This window comes from Trachypithecus francoisi, unplaced genomic scaffold (assembly GCF_009764315.1).
Source record: "Trachypithecus francoisi isolate TF-2019V2 unplaced genomic scaffold, Tfra_2.0 Lachesis_group11, whole genome shotgun sequence".
In the NCBI taxonomy this organism is placed as follows: domain Eukaryota; kingdom Metazoa; phylum Chordata; class Mammalia; order Primates; family Cercopithecidae; genus Trachypithecus; species Trachypithecus francoisi.
This window is the reverse complement of record NW_022681456.1, coordinates 97,884,413-97,907,178: the sequence shown is the minus strand read 5'-3', so window position 1 is coordinate 97,907,178 and position 22,766 is coordinate 97,884,413. Positions and strand designations below refer to the sequence as shown.

Below are 22,766 nucleotides of genomic sequence, written 5' to 3'. Positions count from 1 at the left end.
CAATATCATATTTCCATATGCTTTAGCTTCTTTTCTCAACTGTCATGTAATTATTTCACTTTCATTTTTGAATCATGTCTCATTGACAGCAATATATTTTTAGCCTAAAGTTTATAAAAATTTAGATCAAGTAGAGTACCTCAAAACAACTAGAGCAGCTTCAAAAACAAGTGAAGAAAACTCTGCATTTTCTTTTTATTTAGCAGAAGTCAAATGATGTTCTCAAATCCTTAACAACTCCAGGTGTTCTTTATTATCAGGCAATTAAATTACCTGGTAAGTATTACAACTAAGGTGGCAAAAAAAATCAGACTAAATTCTATAAAAATATACATTCTTAAATAACTTCAAGTACTCTTTTTGAGGAGCTAAAGCAATTACCACATGTTCAATGTTAAGATTTTGTGTCCCTTTATTTGTAATAGTCTTTGGCTCTTTTGGTAACTGATCCTCAAATAAGGTATATTTTGTTTTATGGATAGTGAAAGTTGACCACAGGGTTGGAAGTTTGGCTTTTTCCATTTTGCAGTAATTAATCATTAAATGAATTCTTTAGGAGATTGATACCTCTATATTGAGTTGCAAAAATTTATAATAATAAACATCAGAGGAGAATAAACACAGTTGAGAATGTCAATGAAATATCACCACCAAATAGGTTCAAATATATTTGCTTTTATTTATCAAAAACCTGAGTCAGTATTGATCAGTTGTGATCTCCCTGCAGTAACTACAACGTGCACACACTTCCCAAAACTGCATAAGAAAGTGAGTGCTTGGCTCTGCTTTCCTGTCTTTATTCCCCTAGCACTAGTCTTAATGATATTTGTTGCTGAACTGTGAATATATTCAATATGGAAATGTTTACATGTTAAATGAAGTATCAGAAACACAGGGTTGGCCTGACAAAAACAATTGTTGGGAAAAATATTATTAGGAAACCAGTGTGAAAAAAACAATGTTTTGAGTTTTATGAAAAGATATACTCCACAAACATGAATGTTCTTTTCATATTCAATTCCCTCATCCCCATGATTGCCTGGTGAATCAGGTAAAAACAACAACACATCCCTCCCCTAAAACTAAAAAGAATATCAGTGTTGTTATGCTAATGAATCAACCCTTACTCTTTTTTTCCCTAGACTTATATTTGGTAAGTCCCTGAAGAAGTCCCTGAAATTAGATATTCATTATATACCTGAACTGCAACTTCATAATGTGTCAGTACTGTCATTAAAATGTGATGTCCCACACAAATGAGAGGAGATTTGTAATATCAACCTTATTTTAAATACTGAAACTAAAACTATTTCATCTTCAATTACAAGCAGAAAGATGATAAGTTATGTGTATATGAATGTGTGGGCTGTAGAGAGTGAGGGTGTGTTGTATTAAAAGTGTTAGGATTACATTTTAATAATATGAACTGTCGTTTTTAACAATCATGCCTTATTAATCTGAGTGTAAACCTACCTCCTGAATTACATGAAAGATCAGTTGCGGTGAATTTCCTCTTCTTCATCTCTTTCTCGGGATTAACACATATCCTTGCATGATGAGTTTATTCTAACTTCAAGGAAACATTTAAAAAATTATTTTAAAAACTTATTTTCATCTACAATTGCCATATTAGAGTCTCTGGATTGGCCAATGGGTTCACAGTTTTTCATCACAAGCATTGGCTTTTTCTCCTTAGGGAGTAAAGAAAAGCGAGTTTCTAAGAATCAACAAAAAGTCCTTCAAATATGTTTTTGGGTGAAAAGAATTATACTCACTTAGGAAATGTAATTGTTAATTTACTTTAAGCTTCAGTTATATCTACTAATAAAACAATTGTCTCCAAAAATGTCATTCTATTAATAGCATAACTTTGTCTTCCCATTTGAAAAGTTTTATTTCCCAATAAAACAAATTCAAAATGCAAGTGTCATCTTTCATTTTACCTATAGCAAATAATTCTTTTAGGCTTGACAAGGTAGCCAAGTGTTTCCAAACAGCTTTCTTCTATTATTTTAAATGAGAAAATGTTAGCTAGGAGTACCTGTTTTCCCTTAGGGTGGTATAAGCATTTTTGAAAAATCTGAGGCAGAACTATGTTTGCCTTTAAAATGTTAATGTGCAAAATATTTACCTCTTAATTAATAGTAATGCCATCACTATAAGAGATGTCAACAAAATGTTAATGCTTTTAAAACTTTTTTTAATATTTAGAAACAATGGGATTTTACAAAAATAAAAATTTCATAACCGCTGATAAAATTTTCTCATCCAGGTAAATATGTTTTTATTTTCTTGCCTTTTTTTAAAAAAACCACCAATTTTGAAATAAGCTTGAAATATATACTATCTACACCACGTATCTCAAAAGTAAGGTTGAGGTAATTCAGTATAGATACTTTCCAACAGGGCCTGAAAATGGGACAAAATATGTTGACCTGATTTAAAAGAAAGTTCTGTCTTGTAAAAACATTTGCATAGTTTTTACATGTAGTGGCCTGAACCTTGATCCTTATGAAGGCAAATGCCTTTCATGCAAGGACTGGAGGCCTGGGCCTTTAGAATTAATGTGTTTATTATTATTAAGCATTGAAGTTGTATTATTAATATTTATGGTATATTTCTATATTTTGCTGAAAATAAATCATCTTTTCTTTACAAAAGTACCCAATTCCAATGATTAGCTTCTGACTGGTTTTAAGAGTCACCATTACCGTGTACAGTCTAAACGATGATGAACACAGACAGTGTTGTTGTTCCTTTGGTGTCTGTTAGTATGGTCTATCAGAAATACAGGATCTATATGACAGCTTCAAGTCACAAAAAATACATGTCACAGTACTTGAGAACCTTACAAACACTTAAAAAATGAACTTCTGATTCTGTTCACTTAGAAATACTAATGCTACATTTGAGATGAAGATTATTAGAATTTAAAAAATATCAGTGAAACAGTGCAACAGATATTTGAGCTAACGTCACAGTAAAACAGTATAAAATGGTAGCCACAATGGCTCAGTGTCCGTTTTTCAGCCAGTAAGCATTACTTCCGAAATTTATATTCAAAATGATTCTTTAAATTTACAGCTTTGTTTGTGTGTTTTAAAGAACAAGCCGGAGAGACAAAGTTTTGAGATTAGCAGAGCCAAACCTTACCAAGAAAGTAATTTTCGGAGAATGAAAGAAACTATTATCAGATAAGTAACACTAATTTGATTGTGCAAAGATTTGTTGTGTAAATTAAGTTCAAAATCTCCTTTTAAGTTTATATAGAACCACATGCACAATTAGAAATGAACACAGTATAACAAAATCAAACCCATAGATATGTGACAACTGCTACTTTATACAATAGCAGCATAAACTATATTTAATTTTAGATAAGTATGAACTGTTTAAAAAAACATTTCTTTGCTTATGCAAAGAATTACAACATAGTAAAACACTCTGTGCTAACAGGCATTTGACGCGAAGGATAAAATGCCTTATGCAATGAAGGACTATATATATTCAAGTAAAATGTATTGATGTTCAAAGTTAAAAAATCGACAATAAAAGTAAATAAAAAAGTGCACATCAAGTTCGTTCATTACTATAGATATATTTTAAATGAGGAAATCAAACCTTCCACTTTTTTTTCTGATTCAATGAGCACGTGATCCTAGGTTCTTAATATCATGGTCTTATTTTGGAGGCATTATGGTGTGGAAGGTGGTTTAGGAGAAGGGCAGGATCCTTGACTATCAAAACTGGTCGCCCGGCCAGGTAACTGAAAGACAATAATTTCATAACATATGATCTAGTACAGAAACAGAATACAGTGGTGAATCATGCTCCCTTTTAGTAGTGAATATTCAACCATAATATGCGAATCTCTGAAGAAAAGAAATACATAACTCCCTTTGCCCTTCAGAACTTACCTTCTCTGCTACCATGAAGGGACATGGATGTCTCATAGAATGTAGGCAGAGCATGGTACACAGACGTACATAGAGCAGCCCTGTGTAGACAACTATTTATAAATGCAGAATAATTTCAAATTTTACAACAGGGTTTTAGCTTTTTTTTTTTTACAAAAAATAAATGGTTTACTTTAGTAAACCATTCATCTCGGCTCACTGCAACCTCTGCCTCATGGGTTTAAGCGATTCTCTTGCCTCAGCCTCCCGAGTAGCTTGGATTACAGGCGCCTGCCACCACACCCGGCTAATTTTCGTATTTTTAGTAGAGACAGGGTTTCACCACGTTGGCCAGGTTGGTTTACTTTAGTGAGGGGCAATTTCTAGGAAAGAGCAGTAAGAGACTAAACACAAGAGAACTGAAGTAAATACAAGAGACTGCATTCCACTTGCTCTAAGGCAGGAGGTGATCATGAAGGCAGTTAATGAGATGAGGACAGCATTTGGCAGATGGGAGCCTCAAGTGACAGAGATACTTTTGCACAATCCTTAAATGCCTATGTGTATTTAAAACGTTTAATTACAACAAAATGAATGATTATCTAGATAAAAGGAACCCGATTTTCTTTTTCTTTTCTTTTTTTTTGAGATGGAGTCTCACTCTTGTCACCCAGGCTGGAGTGCAGTGGTGTGATCTTGGCTCACTGCAACCTCCGCCTCATTGGTTTAAGTGATTCTCCTGTGTCAGCCTCCCAAGTAGCTTGGATTACAGGCGCCTGCCACCAAGCCTGGTTAATTTTTGTATTTTTAATAGCGACGGGGTTTCACCATGTTGGCCAGGCTGGTCTTGAACTCCTGACCTCAAGCGATCCACCCACCTTGGCGTCCCAAAGTGCTGGGATTACAGGCGTGAGCCACTGCGCCCGGTGGAGGAACCCGATTTTCTACATGATACTTTAGTCTTTGTTGTACCAATGGACACAACTCTCGAATAACTCTTCCCTTCTCATATTTATGCCTTCTGTGACAACAACATATATAATTACATACTTATTTTTCCTATAATGCACAATCCAGCTAGTTCTTAGGTCCCTAGTCCATATATTCTGTTTGACCAACAAATGTAGGAACAGGGGTTAAAAGGAGCTATTTTGCTGGAGAATGTACATGTACACAATCTTGTTCTCAATAACTATCTGGGATCTTTTTCTGATGACTATATCGTAGCTTACCTTCCTGTATATTCTATTATGACAAAAAAAGTGTCCACATGTTCCCGAACACAAACATGTGCCTATTACAGAATCCCCCTTTAGCAGAGAAATGTAAAGGTGCTTATTAAGCACTAATAAATGATTACTATGCCTTGGTCATAAAGCACCTTTCTCTCATTCCTTAAGAGTTCTTGCTCACATTATCTCATTTCTCCCTGCATCATCCTTGTGAAGCCTGTAGAGGCATGCAGTTCTATTTTTGTGAAATACGGAGAAGTGTAGTTGGAGATGGAGTAAACAGCCTGCTCAGAAGTAGACAGCCAGAGAAACAAAATTAGAATCTCCACTCAGAGTGAGTTCCTGCCCAACATGGCTTTACTCTCCTTTTTAGATTTTTAGAATTAATGTTCACTTTTCACACGAAACGATGAGAATCAGGAAAAGAATACTAATCATACAATAAGAAGTAAAGTGTACTTTAGACAACATTCACCGTTTGAAACAAATAACTTTCTAAGATGCGAGCTACTCAGAGAAGACACGTCTATACTTATGAAGTTCTAGGGGAAAACACCAAGTGACTGGGTATCTCTGTGTGTGTGTGTGTGTGTGTGTGTGTTTGTAGACGCATTTGTGTGTGTGTCTCTATGTTTTATGATTTATACTGAATGAAGTCAGATAAAGAATTGACACATTCACATATAAACAGATACTGACGACGACAGTTCACCTGTGTGAGCATGCAATGCTCATTCGGTGTTCATCCTATTGCCCTTACAATGGCCTTAGTAACACAGCCAGGGTCGTGTTCTTTTGTGACCAAACTGAGATTAGAACCTGGTCCCACTGACACTTAGTCAATTATACTGCACAGCCTCTCCCATTCAATCCAGTCCCTAGTGCCGGAACAAGAAGCACTAAGCACTTAATATTCAGCATTTCTTTAGTTTTACTCTGAGTTTACCACTATTTCAGAGTCAGAGCAGAAACACAGAGGGTAAAGTAACTTGCCTGAGGTTTTACAATAAGCAGTCACACAGCAGAGCCAAGCCTTGAACTCGACTAAACTGACACCTCAATATTTTTAAAACCTGTGGGCAGTTTTACTTCCTGATCACAGTTGAGAGAGACATACCTTTCCTGTTACGCAGAAACGTTATATTAGGTGACAGCACCTTTATTTAAGGATTGTGGAAAACTCTGGGTAAGGTGACTGTTTCTTACAGAAGAGAAGGACAAAAATGCAGTTTCCAGTTAGTAATAAACTTACTAGATTGCTCCAGCATTCACAGATGTAAGTTTTCAGACTATGCAAAAAAACCAAAAAACAAAAAACAAAAAACAAAAAACTTGCAAATGGCTTACTGTCCAAAAGAATATGAAGCCCAGAAAATGTAGTGTTTTTTAAAATCCAAGAAGGCACACAGAACTTTGAATATTAAATGTTAGATAATGTGGGACAAAAGCAAGAACAATCTTTTCTATTTTTTTTAACAAGGATGAATACATAAAATATCAGATAAAAGTTAGCAGATAAATAATATTTAAGTAAAAGAGACAACAAAAAGAGCAGATGTAAGGAACTCACAAGCTTACCTCCAGCAAGGGGTGCCAGTGTGTTATTGGTTTTCGATGATAGGCCAGCATTTCATTCCAGTGGTCTCGCCCAAGCCCCTCAGCATCCAGTCCTGTTCTGCATACTCCTATGACCTCATTGTGTCCTACCCTATGATTTGTGGAATATTATACTTTCATTTCCAACATTCAAAGATAAAGGGAGTTTCACAAATCTTAGTAGCATTTTAAACATATGATTAAAACATTAGATTCTGTAATTTTGCAGATTATACTACTTCAGACCGAAAGAAATCTCTTAAGTAAATCAACATTTACTAAACAGTATCAACATTCAAAACATGAATGTGTATAAGAGGCACACACAAACCATTTCAGTGCTTTGTAGTTTAAGCACATTTCATCATAATAAAAATGGCATGAATGAGAAATACCAGTAGGTCTTTAGCTATATGAGTGTCTTTCTTGCAAACAGTCTTATTTAAGATAAGTGATGTGAAGCAAATCTTGTTCTTTCCATGAGGCTTAATGTTTTATAACGATGTTTAGATTTCTCATCAAGAAATACAGTACCAATTTTCTTTAATTGGCTCTAAATGATATGTCAGTGTGTTACCACTTGTATTACAATTAAATAGGGCAGGATTATGTTCAGTTGCATGGCATGTGATTTATTTTTGCATAACAGAAAACATACTGGACAACATTTGTATTTTCTATTCAGGTCCTGCTTTCATAGCAATGAATCAAGATGATAATAATAACAGTTAATATTTTTGAGAGCTTATTATGTGTCAGTGTTCTAAGTAGTTTAAATGTACTGACCCACTTAATTCTCCCACCATGACCGTGAATATCATTATTATCATTCTCTCGTTTTACAAATAAACTAAATGCCCAGAAGGTTAGGAGCTGGCCTGATTTTACACACTTAGTAAGAGGCAGAGACAGGAGCTGAATCAAATGAGTTGTTGACTCAAGAGCACATGTGGTTAAGCTGCTTCTCAAGAATGGAATGTTATTGGAAGGAGCTTTCAATTTTGACAGACACCTCCAAAGATACTTTTGAGATGATTTTAGAACAATTTCATTACTTTTTTCCCATCACTGATGCAGATATGTATATGTAGTATTATTTTCTTTAATATGAAATTTCCCCAACAAGCATGTTTTTAGGCACAAAAATTTTGTCTTCCTGTGCATATCTTGTTAGCATCCATTTCCATAACACTGCCCACAGTGACAAATGCTCAGTTGCATCCACCTGCACTTCCTGCTGTGAGAAATCAATGGGGGTAACTGGCAAAGCAGAATGGGGTTCCTGACAAAAACATCTGCAGCTTTTTTAGGTTTGAAATTCCAACTACTTCAAGAGTTCTCTCTCTTTCTAAATAGTAGTCACAAGTGAATTTTTTTAATTATACAGTTTTAAAATTATAATTTAAATTTTAAATTATAAATGTTCTAATAGATGGTGCTTGCAAATGTTATTTTTCAGTGTTTTTTCCCCCTAGCTCTAAGCCAGAGGTGAGCACATTAATTTCTCTCAGTTATAGGGTCCTGGTGATGATACTATAAAATGGACACTTTGTGTTTGTTTGTGTGTTTTAGAACAAAATAAATGTACTAAGCTACTCTTTATGCACTGATAATTTTGTAGGTTAAAAACATAAGCATTCATTTCCAAAGACTGTATAAATCTAAAAGGCAAAATAATAAGAGGAAGTATACAGTAAGGCCCAAATAAGAGACACAAACTGTTGATAGGACAAGAGTTCAGAGGAAGAAGAGGATTGGTCAGCAAAGCAAGACTTACAGAGGTGCTAACATAAGCAAGGATGTGGGGTGTTGGTGGGACAAGATACAGGAAGCTGGAGGACAGTCCAGGCAACGGGGAGAGTGGGAGGGCAAAGGTAAGAGCTGCAGTGGGAAGGATCTTCAGAGCTGCATAGGGGAGGCTGCAATGTTTTCATGAAAGCAGGAGTGACTCAAACTGTGTGATCTGGAAGCACTATCCATAAAGCAATGCTTTAAGATTAATGTGAAGGCATCAAAGCTGTATCCTTATGGCTACTATTCACTTTCTACTCTTATTCCTCATTGTTCACAGTTCTATAGGATGCTTAAGTTTTACAAATGGGAAAAGTGATTCTCAAAGTGATTATGTAATATGTCCTCTCATGCAGCTAGTTAATGATAGAGCTCGGGTAAGCACCATGATATTCATATTCCAGCCTAGTTGGTAAAATAAATTCTGTTGATTATAATCTCTGTTGTTACTGTAAAAAGACTCCACAATCGTGCTTTCCTGAATATGTTCTATACCACTTCTGGACCCATTCTTTCACCAGTGTCAGGTGAATTTTAATTTAAAGATGACTTCTTTTGGAAATGAAAATCCACAACACTAACACAGAAAACAACGAATTTTGAAGGAATCAATATTCCCTCCTCCAATTTAAATTAAAACTGTTGTAGCAGTAAATGACCTGAAAAGCTGAGTTTGGCTTGTGCATGACTACACGTGGCTGCCGTTCAGTGAGTAGAGAGAGACACATACCTATCGTAATCCATGACTGCAATGGAGAGGCTGACCTGGTCCACGTTCTCTGGAGGGATGTCAAAAATAATGGCCTCATTGTACACAGGGTTTAGAGTGTTTTTCTTTGTAGTTGTTTTCCTCTTTTTTAATCTTCGACCTTCACACATCAGGGACACTTTGACATAAGGATCTAGGAATAAGAAGATAACTTTATTAGAATAAAAGTAATAGTACGAAGTATAAATAAAACTGCAGTTTATTTTTACTAAATAAGACATATAGTACTAAGGCCTATATTAAGACCTTTAGTATTACCAATTTTAAATTTGTCTCCAAAAAAAGAATAATTCTAGTAAGGTTAGTTTCTTTCAAAATGGTCTAGAGTAAGAAGATCAAAACTTGGGAAAGACTTAGCAACACTGTACCTAGACAGATAGAGATCACAATAAGCAGCAATTTGACAGCAAAAAATATACTTGGAATTTCCTTCAATTACTGGAAAAGGACCTAAAATTAAAAATATCATTTGCTTAATAAGGAACTTCAATTGAAAAAAATGATACTTACAAGTGATTTATTGCATGCACAGCAGGAAATGATAAAAAAGGGGATATTTGGTTTAAAGATGGCCACACAGGAAGAAGTCTCCTGATATGACATTGTCTATATCATGCCAATTACAGGAGAAAAATTTAGTTGGGCTACATTTTTATAGGCCAAAGGGAGCAGATAATTGTTAATAAGTTCTGCTACAGCTGACTTGATATCTCTCCTATTACCCTTACCATCTTAAATTGTAAAACTACTATAGTATTATAGAAAACTATATGATGGTTATACAAAATTTCCAACAAGCCTTACTTTTGCACCTTCTATTCAAAGCAGGTATGGTTTTGGGAGGTGATATTGACATTGGGTTGAGCACGCTAGATAGTTAAACAATCAGTGTCTGCTATCTTAATTTTTTTTCATTCTGACCATCCTCTACCTGTAGCACCAATATTTCTTTTTTCCTATTTCCACAGTAATACATTTTATTTCTATAGAATAAACCAAAATGATGGCAATATTAATTTATTTGAGCATGTGAATGCTTCTTAAACTCTTGAAATATGTATCTGTATATTTCCAAAGCATTCCTATCAAGAAGCAAGGTATTCGTGGCTGGAAATGGGGTATATAGAGGAAAACAAGAAAACATGTTAATCTCTGTTTCCTATTTATTTTTAAATTTTTTAAATAGCAGGAAGTACATCCTAAGGAGAAGCTCATTTCTGTGATACAGCTTTGTGTTTGAGCCCACAGGCCTAGGCCTTCTAATGAACAACTGGAATGAGAGGCATAGATTACCCTTTGTAACTCCCATCACATCTCCGACTACACTTCTCTGCTTGTGACAAGGATAGTTTACTGGCTCTTTAGTTGATTCACAAGCCTGTTGTGAGGATTAATGAGGAGGTGCTCTCAAAGCAATCACTTCTGATGAAAAGTTTCATATAAGTCAAATGGAATCTTGCACTTAATTATAACTTTGATGTTGCTTTCTTGTCTCAAAATTTGATCTCTTTTCATACATGGTAAAAAAGAGTAGAATAAACAATTTGCAGAGTTATATACACTGTATATATATACACTGTTTATCTTAAATTCTTCAACATTTACTGACCCAAGACTGTTTCACCAAAATTAATGTAGAATTTATTTGTTGTTCTACTTTCACATACACACTATGTATTGCACATTTTAAAAAATGAACATCATGACATAGTTCAAAAATCCATGATAGATATACAATAAGTAGTCTCTCTCCCATTTGTCTTCAACCTTCTTCATCCCTTAGTTTTTGTATATCACTTCAGTATTTTTAATACAGATATTAGCAATATGAGTATATATATATTCCAAATTTTCCCATTCCTACACAGAAGGGTGCATAATATTCATGTTAATTTTTTACCTCTTTTAAAAAATCCACTTGTACATCCTGGAGCTATTTCCACACCAGAACTTACAGTTCCCTTATGTTTTTTGTGATGCAAATTTAGATTTTGTTGTTGTTCTGCAAAACCACAAATTATAGATCTTCCCCAAATGTCATCCTTTATTTCCACCATTTCTTATTTCTGTTTAATACAACAAATGCGTACCAGTCTCCCTACTCTTCCCTTATCATTTTTCTTCCACAGAGTTGTGCCAGTGTTTATGTATTAAATTCTAAATAATTACCCAGAACTGCAGTGAATTAAATAAAGGGATGAAGAAACATGATGTGTCTTTATCTTTTTATCAGAGTTAGCACAAGGGGCATTTCCTTCAAGAATTTCTTTCAGAATCTTCAAGAAGCATTAATTTATTTTATTATTTATTTCAGACACTACAGATGCACACATTTTTAGTTACGTGGCAAAAATGCAAATGCAAATGATGGTCATGGAACCATGGTTATTTCTCTGCAGATCAGGTGAGGCGAATAAGTTCAGACTAAATATATCTTCACATGGCCTCACTCACCACTTAAAGCCTAAGAATCTTCCTTTATAAACAACTGACTAGCTGAAAGTAGGGGAGTAGATGGTAAATTATGTATTTTTGAGACAGTACTAAATTGGTAGAGGAAGAAATAGAAACAAGAACCCAAATTCAGATCTATTTGATAACACCTTTGAAAAATTTCATAATGATAATGTAAATAAAAGAGATGAATTGGAACATTTAAATTTGTAATCTTTTTTTTTTTCTTTTGTAGTACCCCATCATAGACAAATAATTCAGCAGTCATGTGTCATTTTAGATACATGAAATATTTTATTTGGGATTGTGCTCTTGGTCCTTTGTGTACATACCTGATGAGCCAGTAATATCCATCGCCTTCAGATTTCTGCACTTAATGACTGTCAATGTCATACGCCCTGCCGTCGGCAAGTAACAAAGGGAAAACATGATTTCACCCAGGTCTACGCTTTCCTAGAAAGGCAATCAGAATGTTAGCAACTTCAAACACTGAAGGGTGAAAACAAAAAATAATGAAAGATGTTGAATACAAAACCACTTTAGTAGAATACTGGAGTGTCATTTTAAATTATTTTATTGAGGATAATACAGATAACACTGCAAGAAAGCTATTCTGAATGCAGTAAGCAAAATGATTGTATCCCAGCTGCTTATTTGCTATCTCCACTTGTATTTACAACAAGAATCTCAAACTTAACATAGTCAAAACCAGACTACTGATTCCACCCATTCCCCATCATCTTCCAAAACTGATTCTCCTGTCAGCGTTTCCACAATCAACAAACGGCATCATGATTCACCCAAAGGCTGATGCCGAAAACCCAATAGTGACTATTATTCTTTTATCCTCACCCCTATGAGCAACCTATGGGTAAGTCCTGTCTACACTATCTACAAAATATATCCCAAATCGGTGACTTTCTTTTCGGCTCTATTACTGCCATTCAAGCCATCATCACTGCTTGCCAGGATTACTTCACTAGCCTCGAAAACAAAACTCTCATTCCAGAAGTTAATCTTCACACAGCAAAGTGAACATTTATGAAATGCAAATCTCTTGCTTAAAACTGTCTAAGGGATCACAACTGTAGTGGAATAAAATCCAAACTCCTTACTTTGGCATATAACTGGAATAACTTCAAGTCCTGATGTGCCTGGAACATTCCTGGTTCATACCTATTATTATGGGGTAATTATTAAGAACATCCCCATCCACATTTGTTTTTTGAGACAGAGTCTTGCTCTGTTGTCCAGGCTGGAGTGCAGTGGTATGACGAGTGATTCTCCTGTCTCAGCCACCTGAGTAGCTGGGATTACAGGCATGTGACACCATGCCTGGCTAATGTTTGTATTTTTAGTTTCGACTGTTGGCCAGTCTGCTCTAAAACTCTTGACCTTAAGTGATGTGCCCACCTCAACCTCCCAATCTGTCCACACTTAAATATGTCTTTCTTTGGCTAATACATTAGAACGTCACACATAAGATTTCTGTCTTCTGGGCCCTACCTTTCTCTCTAACGTTTTCTCATTCCTTTCCCCTCCAGGGTCTGATGCAGACACAAATGTCTTTGTGTGTGTGTGTGTATGTATGTGTGTGTGTTACTCAAACAAATGAAGTTTGTTCCTGCTTTGGGGCCTCTGTTTGTTTTTTTCCCTTTGATTAGCACTTCTTTCTCTTAAATCTTTATATGGCTGACTTCTTACCATGCAGAACTCAATTCAAACAGCATTTCTGTACTGGGGCTTTCCCCATCATTCATTCTGAGACTGCACACCCTTCATATCCTATACTCACCCCACTCCCAGACCCTTCACATATTTTTGGTAGTACTTATTGTCTGATATCATCTTTTAAATTCTTTTTTGTTTGTTTCCCTGATTCCCACATATAACACCCAGGAGAGCAGGGTTCTTGGCTGTCTTACTTTCTACAACGTACTGAAGAGAACGGTGCATAGCTGGTACATACCAGTACGTATTTTTTGAAGAACTGAATATATGATTTAATGAATCTGGATAAAACCTGGCCTGTTTTGTTTCATTTTTATAAAGCAGAACTGTCCACAGTACTCTGATGTCGATTTACACGTGGTCTTTTACTGCATAGATGGTGGACACACGAAAATGAATGTGGACAAGGGACAATTTAGGATGCCCCTTAAAGAGCTGTTTACAGGATTCAATGAAATCATGCCTGGCAAGAAATTCGTGGCAGGTTTACTTTTGGGGGGAATGACTTGCTGATTATGCACCCAGGTCCACAGAGCTGGGGTCTTAAACTTTTTTCATGATACACTATTAACATCTATTGGGCTTACTCATATAGCTCAGGTTCTGATTTACATGATTCTCATTTCTTTATTCATGGTCTAGAAGTTGGAGAGACCAGTAATTCAGAGAAATAACTTTAATTAAATTTGTGTTTGACCCCCAGTTTTCTACTTTCTAAAAGTGAGATCCTGGGAAATTCAATTAAGTTTTTAATCTCCAAAATTTCATTTTCAAATTGAGAAAAACGTCCACTTCACAAGCGTTGTAAGCATTAAAGGAGATAATGTAAAGAAAGCATAAAGCATTTTATACAGCATTTGGCATGTGAGAAGGAATGATGTTTTCTTTACTACTGTATTGCTAGCACATAGAGCAGTGTCTTACATATATCAGGAATTCAGTAAGTACCAGATAAATGAAAAGCTTAATAATGGAAGTGATTATTATTTTGCAAGAATATTAGCAAACAAAAAATATTTTGAAAGAAAGGCATATCCAACTGGATATCCTTTGGGCTAGTGGATTGCTGTAGACCAAAAATCCCACAGAAGAGCATTGAGGAAAAACAGGAAGAACACAACCTCCTGCTGAAGAAGGAACATACTCCTCCTCCTTCTAATCCTTTTTTTTTTTTTTTTTTTTGAGACGGGGACTCTCACTCTGTTGCCCAGGCTGGAGGGCAGTAGTGCAACCATGGCTCATGGCAGCCTCAACCTCTCCAGCTCAGGGGATCCTCCCACCATAGCCTAGCTGGGATTACAGGCATGTGCCACCAAGCCCAGCTAATTTTGGTATTTTTTTGTAAAGACAGGGTTTTACCATGTTGGCCAGGCTGGTCTTGAACTCCTGGGCTCAAACGATCCACCTGCCTTGGCTTCCCAAAGTGTCAAGGTTACAAGGATGAGCTACAGCGCCCAGCCACCATCTAACAATTTTTGAGCATTATTTGCCAGGCGCAGTGGTAGGTGCTGCAGACACCAAGATGGACATGACATGGTTCGGCCCTTGGAGGTCTCAGTTGAGAAGGAAGTGAGTAGGCTTTAAACGGCTAAGAAAATATGTCTGAATGACATTTTTATCTGTTGATTCTCTCCTTGTTTCTCTTTCTGCTTCTTCGTCCAATTGTTTCTTCAGGCTCACTCTAAGGGTTTAAATTTTCCGCCTGACAGCCATTCCCCTTTCCCTCATTGGGTATGTCTCTTTTCAGTTACTATAAATAAGTGTAGGCATATTTTGTTGCCAGCTGGTCAAATAAACGATCTCTTAATGAATGTAGATCATGACACCAAGTTCTACTGAGAAACATGGTGGGGGTGGTAATGGAGAAGCCAGAAACAAAAAAATAGGAGACATGTCTCAGGCACGAAATGCTTAGATTCCAATAGGATACAAACCACATGAAGAGAGGGAAAAAAAGCACACAATGTAATCTATAGGAATTAACAGATAAAACATATTTCACATGTCTGACTTATATGGTTTTACTTTTACACACTAAACCATCTGTGAAAGGGATTTTTCTACTCCTCTAGATACATTACGTGCTTATTAGCTGGAACAAAGAAAGTTCACTATGTTTAGTTCCATCTTTTAAAGATCTTTTATATGGATTCAGTTGTAAGTTAATTTTGACCATCTGTTATTAACAGGTATTTGATAAACATGGAGAAGCTTGACTGAGGATTGGCCAAAACACTAACCCAAATAAATTTGAAGCACAGATCATCATTAAGGGGCATCTTCCAGCAGCTCTTTAGTACAAGGTGGTTGGCTTTATGCCTATAGCACTAGGAAGAACTCCACTTAAATATTAAACTCAGCTGGCACGGTGGCTCATGCCTATAATCCCAACACTTTGGGAGGCTGAGGTGGGCTGATCACTTGGGTCAGGAGTTTGAGAGCAGCCTGGCCAAAATGGTGAAACCCTGTCTCTAGTAAAAATACAAAAACACTAGCCAGGTGTGTTGGTGCACAACTGTAGTCCCAGCTACTCAGGAAGCTGAGGCAGGATAACTGCTTGAACCCGGGAGGTGGAGGTTGAAGTGAGCCGAGATTGGGCCACTGCACTCCAGCCTGGGCAACAGAGTGAGACTCCATCTCGAAAAAAAAAAAAAAAAATCAGTTAGAGACCAGCCTGGCCAACATGGGGAAACCCTGTCCCTACTAAAAATACAAAAATTAGCTGGGTGTGGTGGCTCATGTCTGTGATCCCAGCTACTCAAGAGGCTGAGGCAGTAGAATTGTTTGAACCCAGGAGGCAGAGGTTGCTGTGAGTCGAGATCATGCCACTGCACTCCAGGCTGGGGAATAGAGCAAGACTCCATCTAAAAAAAAAAAAAAAAAATTCAACCTCCATGTAGCCAGGAGTTTTAAGAAAATTGAAATGAATTGGGTGGTAAAAATTAACATAAGGGATGCATACATAATAACTGCACAAAAATTTAAGTCTTCATTAAACTAATTTTTTATTTCAAGAAGTGTGAATGTTAAAGAACAAACTGCCAACATATTGCAAAGGACAGAGTACTCTCTAAGGTAAATATCAATATTCTTAAGCTTTCAAAATCTGGAAGTGATCTAAAAGATTACCATGAGAAGATGAAATTAATGAAGGTAAGTGGCTGCATGACCTTAAAAGGGCCCTATAACATATGTAATGCAGAACTCTAGAATGTGGTAACTGCTCTGAGCTACTATGTGAGCTAATTCTCACTACCTTCCACTAAGTCTATGCCCTTATTGATAGTTCAACTCCAACGAACAGGTAGAGTCTTAAGGGCCGCCTCTTCTGTCTGCCACATACCACTGTGGTTTAAAAGGTCATTCTCATCCCCAACAATCCAAGCACTTTAGAGACCAGTCAAGAACCAAGAAACAAATTGAAGGGTCTCTAAACATATGGCATAAATATAAGGAAATTATACAATAAAGTTATTTATATAAGGAGTTTATATCACTTTTTTCAACACCCATTTGCTATTATTTTAGACAAAATTTTAGCAAGAACGTTTACTTGCTATATCAATCTACTGTAGGTCCAATCTCACACATGCAATGTGGAGATGGGGAAATTAACAGCAGTAGGTCTAGTGCAGACAGCAAGAAAAAATAGCTACAAAGACACAAAACTACTAAAAACAAAAAGCAGATATTCTAAAAAGAATAGCAAATTGGAATCATTTTGTATTAGGGGTATTAAACAATAATAATGCCTCAGGAATTTGAACTCTATATTTTATTACAGACTTGAACAGTAATTAACATTTAAAGTAATGACCTTGAGTCATCAAGGTAAGGAAATATATCCTATATGTTCTGTTCAAGAAAATAGAAACATGTACACTATTTTTCAGGATTATTTTTATCAAAAATGCTTAAAATGTTTAAAGTGGTATTATATTTCAGCTCAAAATGAGTAAGGCTTTGAGTTTCTGAAAATTGTGTGGTCTCATTTTTCTACAATTTTATATAAACATGAGTTTTCCATATCAACCTCTGAAGAATTCTTGTATTTTGGGGCAAATAACCATTTGAAAGCCTATTACAAAGTCTAGGATGCAGTGTTCCATAAAATTTATTTTGGGTAAGAAGATTTTTATTCCATTCTCATACACATTAATTTATCTGGCTGAACAATCACAATAATAATCTTCAGAGTTCCTACTTGGAAAAGGGGCATATGAAAAAAGGGTAACACTGAAGCTGGTTTAGAGGTTATAAATTTCATTTCTTCATGCTGGCTCCACCAAAATGGAGCTGGGTAGATAAAGACCATTTTTTGATGATTGGCTAGTCAACCTCACAGACCGAGTCACAGTTATACAGTGTTTTCCCTGTAGTCTTTTTCCAAAATAAAAATAAAAGTCACTGGAAAGACAAATTGACATGCAAATATTTGCATTGCACATCCTATTACAGGACTAATAGTAAAATCAAGCTGTAGCAATGGAGTGTAAGAGATGGAGAGAAGGGAGATTAAAGGCTCCATAACTAGAAGGTCTATGAACCAAGAGAAGTATTCCTGGAGGGCAATAATCATTAGGTTGGACTTGAAGAATTAACCAGATGGGATTTCACAGGGTAATGAGGAATAAAGTTGTATGTGAGTACTGTGATTATACTCAGAAGTAAAAATGGTCAGTATGCATTGAGAAATACGGAGTTTGGAAACATGTTGGAGGAGGGTTAAGCTTGATGTAGTTGTTTGATGTCTTCTCTGGGCAATAGGGTTACCAAGGTGTTGGTGACATGAAAGTGTGGGAGCTTGGCAGAGTGGAAAGGGCACAGATTCCTGGGTCAAAAAAACTGGAGTTAAAAATAACAAATCTTCCATGTTCTATTCCAAAGTACATGGCAAAAATACTTGACTTCTCTGAGCTTGAGTTTAATTACAGACAAAATGGAGACAATAATAAGTAACTTACAAAGTAGATATCAAACATGTAAAGTGCCTAGTGTAAACAGGTACTCAAAAACAATAATGATGTTAATGAAAATAATATTTGAAAAAAATTTTCTTTATCTTGAGTAGGCTAGATTAGAATGAAAAAAGACATGAGAGAGAGAGAGGTCATTGAAGTAAAGTTGGTGTGGGAAGATGTTGGCTGAGGAAAAGTTTGAATTCAGTGATATATTAGGAAGTTAGAATCATTAACATGTATTAAAAAAACTAAACAAACAATTGGTTGCTATGGTGATAGCAGTCATCACATCAACTTAGCACCTTAAACGCAGCCTGTCGTCCACATTTCCTTGGTGGTAAGAAAACAGATGGTTTTCTTCACACTGTTAAAAGTGAGATGTAGAACTAGATCAAATGAGCTTCTTCGTCAAGTTACTAGTCCTTCATTCATCTGCCCACAAAATAAGCTACAACAAAATACAGACCCAGAGTGGATCTATTGGATTCAAACTACTGTAAAATATATTTCTCCCTGACCTACACTTCTCATTCACCTGAGAAAATCATGGAATTTAACCTTGAACAATCTACTTAACCTCACTTGACCTCAATTTCCTTGGTATAACATGAGGTGCTCAAAGAGATGAGCTAATTTATTTTCCAGCTCTAAAATTCTGTAATTTTAAGCACTGGTGAAAAATGAGAACTAAATAACACATATAGTTTATGCACGTTCGAGAATGTCTGGACAAGCCCTTTCAGGTCCTGTTTGTTATACTCCTGGTGGAGTCTCCTTGGAAAGACCACAAACAATCATTTGGTGTGAATAGATAAATTTAAAGGTCAAGAACAAGTAGTCATAAAAAATGGCTATCATTTAAACTTCCAGATAATATGCTAGAGGAGGAAGTATCCAATCCTCAAGGCTGAGAGTATCAGGCTTGATCTAGTTGGGGATTCATGAGGAAAGGCCATACAGGATAATAAACGTGCGATGTCATTTATATTATCTTCCGGCTCCACTAAAATTCTCAAGAGGATTATCTGATGCGTGCGGAACACACAGAGGATACAATACAAAGTCCAAACTATTTGATATGACACATGTGGTCCCTACTAATATGGTCTCTACATTTTTTTTCTGCCTTCATCTTACAAATTTTTTGTTTTGCTCCCACAACCCAAAACCTCTGCCCTCCATATATATAAAATAAGTAACTTGTAAGGTCGATATCAAACATGTAAAGTGCCTGGTGTAAACATATATATATGTATGTATATATGTATGTGTATGCACACACACACAATGTCTGGTCAGTCTCTAAACTTTCATTCATTCATTAGCACGGTCATGTTTACTGAGTGCATAAATAATGCCAGGCACTCTTCTAGGCATTGAAGAAACACTGATGACTAAGACAAAATTTTTCTCCTCCCAGGGCTTATATGTGATTTCGGACAAGTTGCTTAACCTTGAAGAACACCGTACAATTAATTAGGGATTAATTAGGGGACAAGCTTTAATGGTAACACAGGTCTGCATAATTTTAAATTACTTATTTATTTATTTATTTTTGAGATGGAGTCTCCCTCTGTTGCCCAGGCTGGAATGCGGTGGCAAGAGCTTGGCTCACTGCAACTTCTGCCTCCTGGGTTCAAGCAATTCTCCCACCTCAGCCTCCTGAGTAGCTGGGATTATAGGCACATGCCACCACATCCAGGAAATTTTTGTATTTTTGGTAGAGACGGGGTTTCGCCATGTTGGCCAGACTGGTTTTGAACTCCTGACTTCAGGTGATCTGCCCACCTTGGGCCTCCTAAACTGCTAGGATTACAGGCATGAGCCACCACCCGGCTGCTTATTTTTTAATTTAATTTAATTTATCTTGTGTTGTAAATGTTTTCTAGAGAGATACTTGGATTTTAATTATGGGAACAGTGATGAAAGATATTTGATTCTTTGCACGACGATCGAGGAGGGCATTAGAGGTGGGTGACAATCTAAATGTTGAAAAATGAGTAAAGGCAAAGGTAATTAAAAACAGAGGGGTCAGCTTATAAGAAGGCTGTGAGGGGAGGCTTAGAGTGCTCAGTGATGACCAGAAGGCCAAACATTGGCTCTGGCAATGCCAGACTATGATTTGAATGGCAACACAGTGGCCTTATTCGAAATGGCCTCTCCTCAGGAGCACATAATCAAATCACCTCTGCAGTCAGGATGAGATCCATTTTTATGGCTAATAACAATTACGTGGAGGGGTTGCAGTTATATTTAAAAGGGAAAATACACAAAGATAATATATGTCAGACTGCAGTTTGCAGCCTGACACACAGTAGGTGCCAGAAAACATACGACTTTTTTTTTTTTGCTCAAAACCATGTTTCTGAGGTCAGTGATTAGCATAAGGTGAATGTTCATTCAAAAGCTTACTAAATGAGTAAATAAATAATAAGGTATCAGGCCAGGTCATGACTTCTGTTAGTTGCAGGAGAGGCATCTACTGCTTGAAGGAGTGAAAGTTACCGGCAACTAGAAAACAAGTGACAAAGACACTTTTTACGGGTGTTGTGGTTTGTGTGAATGAAATTTTCTACAATTGTGCAAGTGCTTGCCCACACAGGATGACCTTGAGAATACAATAAACCAGTCATAATAGTTTTGAACTATTTAAAGATACATGCAAGATTTGGGGAGCTACAGTTAGAGGATACTTATCTATTAGCTTTATTGGACCTTATTTCTCTATAGATCTCTCTAGTCTTGTGTGATATGGGATTACGTTTGCTATAATTCTATAGCACACTAAAATTTCAGAATCAAATGCACCCCTAAGGTCTGTAAATTGCTCTTTTTCCTTACATATCTGGTAATTTCTCCCAACCAGCCAGCACATGCAGTCTAGTGACTAAAGATGGCAAATGGGAGGGAGGAAGAGGCAATTTGATGGAGTACAATTAGGAAATGTGATTATCATTGTAATCCTTTTCCAGTTTCTAGCCCACTTGCTCTTTTTCTTTCAAAGAACCACAATTTTTGGACAACATGCCCTCCCTGCCTTTCGTCTTCCTCCCAGTGATTCTGATTCAATCAGGTTTCATTGTGTTCCATAGAGTTCAGGGAAGAAACAGGAAAAGGAGACTTCTATCACAAAACCTAGTGAGATTCCTGGATTTTTACATCATATTTTCATTATTCACTCTTTTCTGCCTTCTCTACTTGAAGATAAAGAAAATGCTCACCAGGTGCCTTTCAGCAGGACTTCCTTGTATTTCTGCATGAAAGAAGCAATGAATTTTATACTAAGCACATAATCTTAAGCATTGTGCTTGGCCATGGCACTAAATCCAGGTGAAGCATAGCTGAGGTCAGGGCAGGAACGGGGCAGAGAACATGGCTGTGTTAGAGACAGGATAATTACAAAACCCCTCTGGACATTAAGCGATTAACAGCAACCACCCAGAGCTACTATTGCCACGACACTGTTTAAGAGTGCCCATGTCACTGCTCAATGGGAGATCCATGTTCAGTTCCCTTCCAAATGGGAAACAACTACTAGTTTGGTGCAAAAATAATTGTGGTTTCTGCCACTAAAGAAAATTGCAAAAGCTGCAATTACTTTTGCACCAACCTCATATATGCCAGAATGGTTTAGCTCTTGTCCTATCCAACATAACCAAGGACTGCAGCTATCAGGAGCCACAAAGTGACAGAGCTGAGGCCTTAAAACAATCCTTCCTTTATTTAACTAATCAAGTCTCAAAATTAGCTGTGTAATGAAGACAGTGAAGTAGGAGGGAATAGCCCCACATAGATACTGAGACAAGAGCAACTTGAGACACAAAAAGAGGATACAAATTTCATAACAACTCTTCCCTTCATCATACTGGATAAGAGATAATCATAAGCTTATTGGTGCAAAAAAACAGAGACTTATTCTCAAACTTCCATCATCATTTAAATAGGGGCATGAAAACCTGTGCAATAAACTATATACAACTCTCCTTAGAGTGTTTGATGCTTTTAAATATATTTACAAAATTCTTAATTAAAGGAGTCCCCGTAAGTATTGCTGTATATAGACACCTAGACTGGATGAACTTGACTTCACTGTTTTAGAGAATTGATTGACATTGTTCCACTTCTGGCTCTCAAAGCTTATTCTCCACATAATAGCCAGAGATCGTATTGATTCTAAGGGAGTCTATGGTTCACTTCTCAACAAAAGCCATCAATGGCCTCAAACGTAACTCAGAATAAAACCCAAAGCTCTTTCCACGGCCTGAAGACTCTAGATGACCTGACGCTCGACTATCTCTCTGATTTCATCTCCCATCACTCCCATCTGAGAGTTCTT

The 22,766-nt window shown here is 36.5% G+C and overlaps 1 protein-coding gene across 1 annotated transcript in view; it reads right to left on the bottom strand.

The window, feature by feature from the left end:
• Positions 1–1,123: 1,123 nt before the first annotated feature.
• The window catches only part of SYT10 (synaptotagmin 10), a 65,372-nt gene continuing 43,729 nt past the window's right edge, over positions 1,124–22,766 (bottom strand). The window contains exons 4-7 of the mRNA XM_033223560.1: positions 12,071–12,191; positions 9,246–9,417; positions 6,707–6,836; positions 1,124–3,766 (exon numbers count right to left, since the gene is read on the bottom strand). Coding sequence (XP_033079451.1) covers positions 3,695–3,766; positions 6,707–6,836; positions 9,246–9,417; positions 12,071–12,191 — 495 coding nt within the window. The 3' untranslated portion in view covers positions 1,124–3,694. The remainder of the gene's footprint in view (positions 3,767–6,706; positions 6,837–9,245; positions 9,418–12,070; positions 12,192–22,766) is intronic.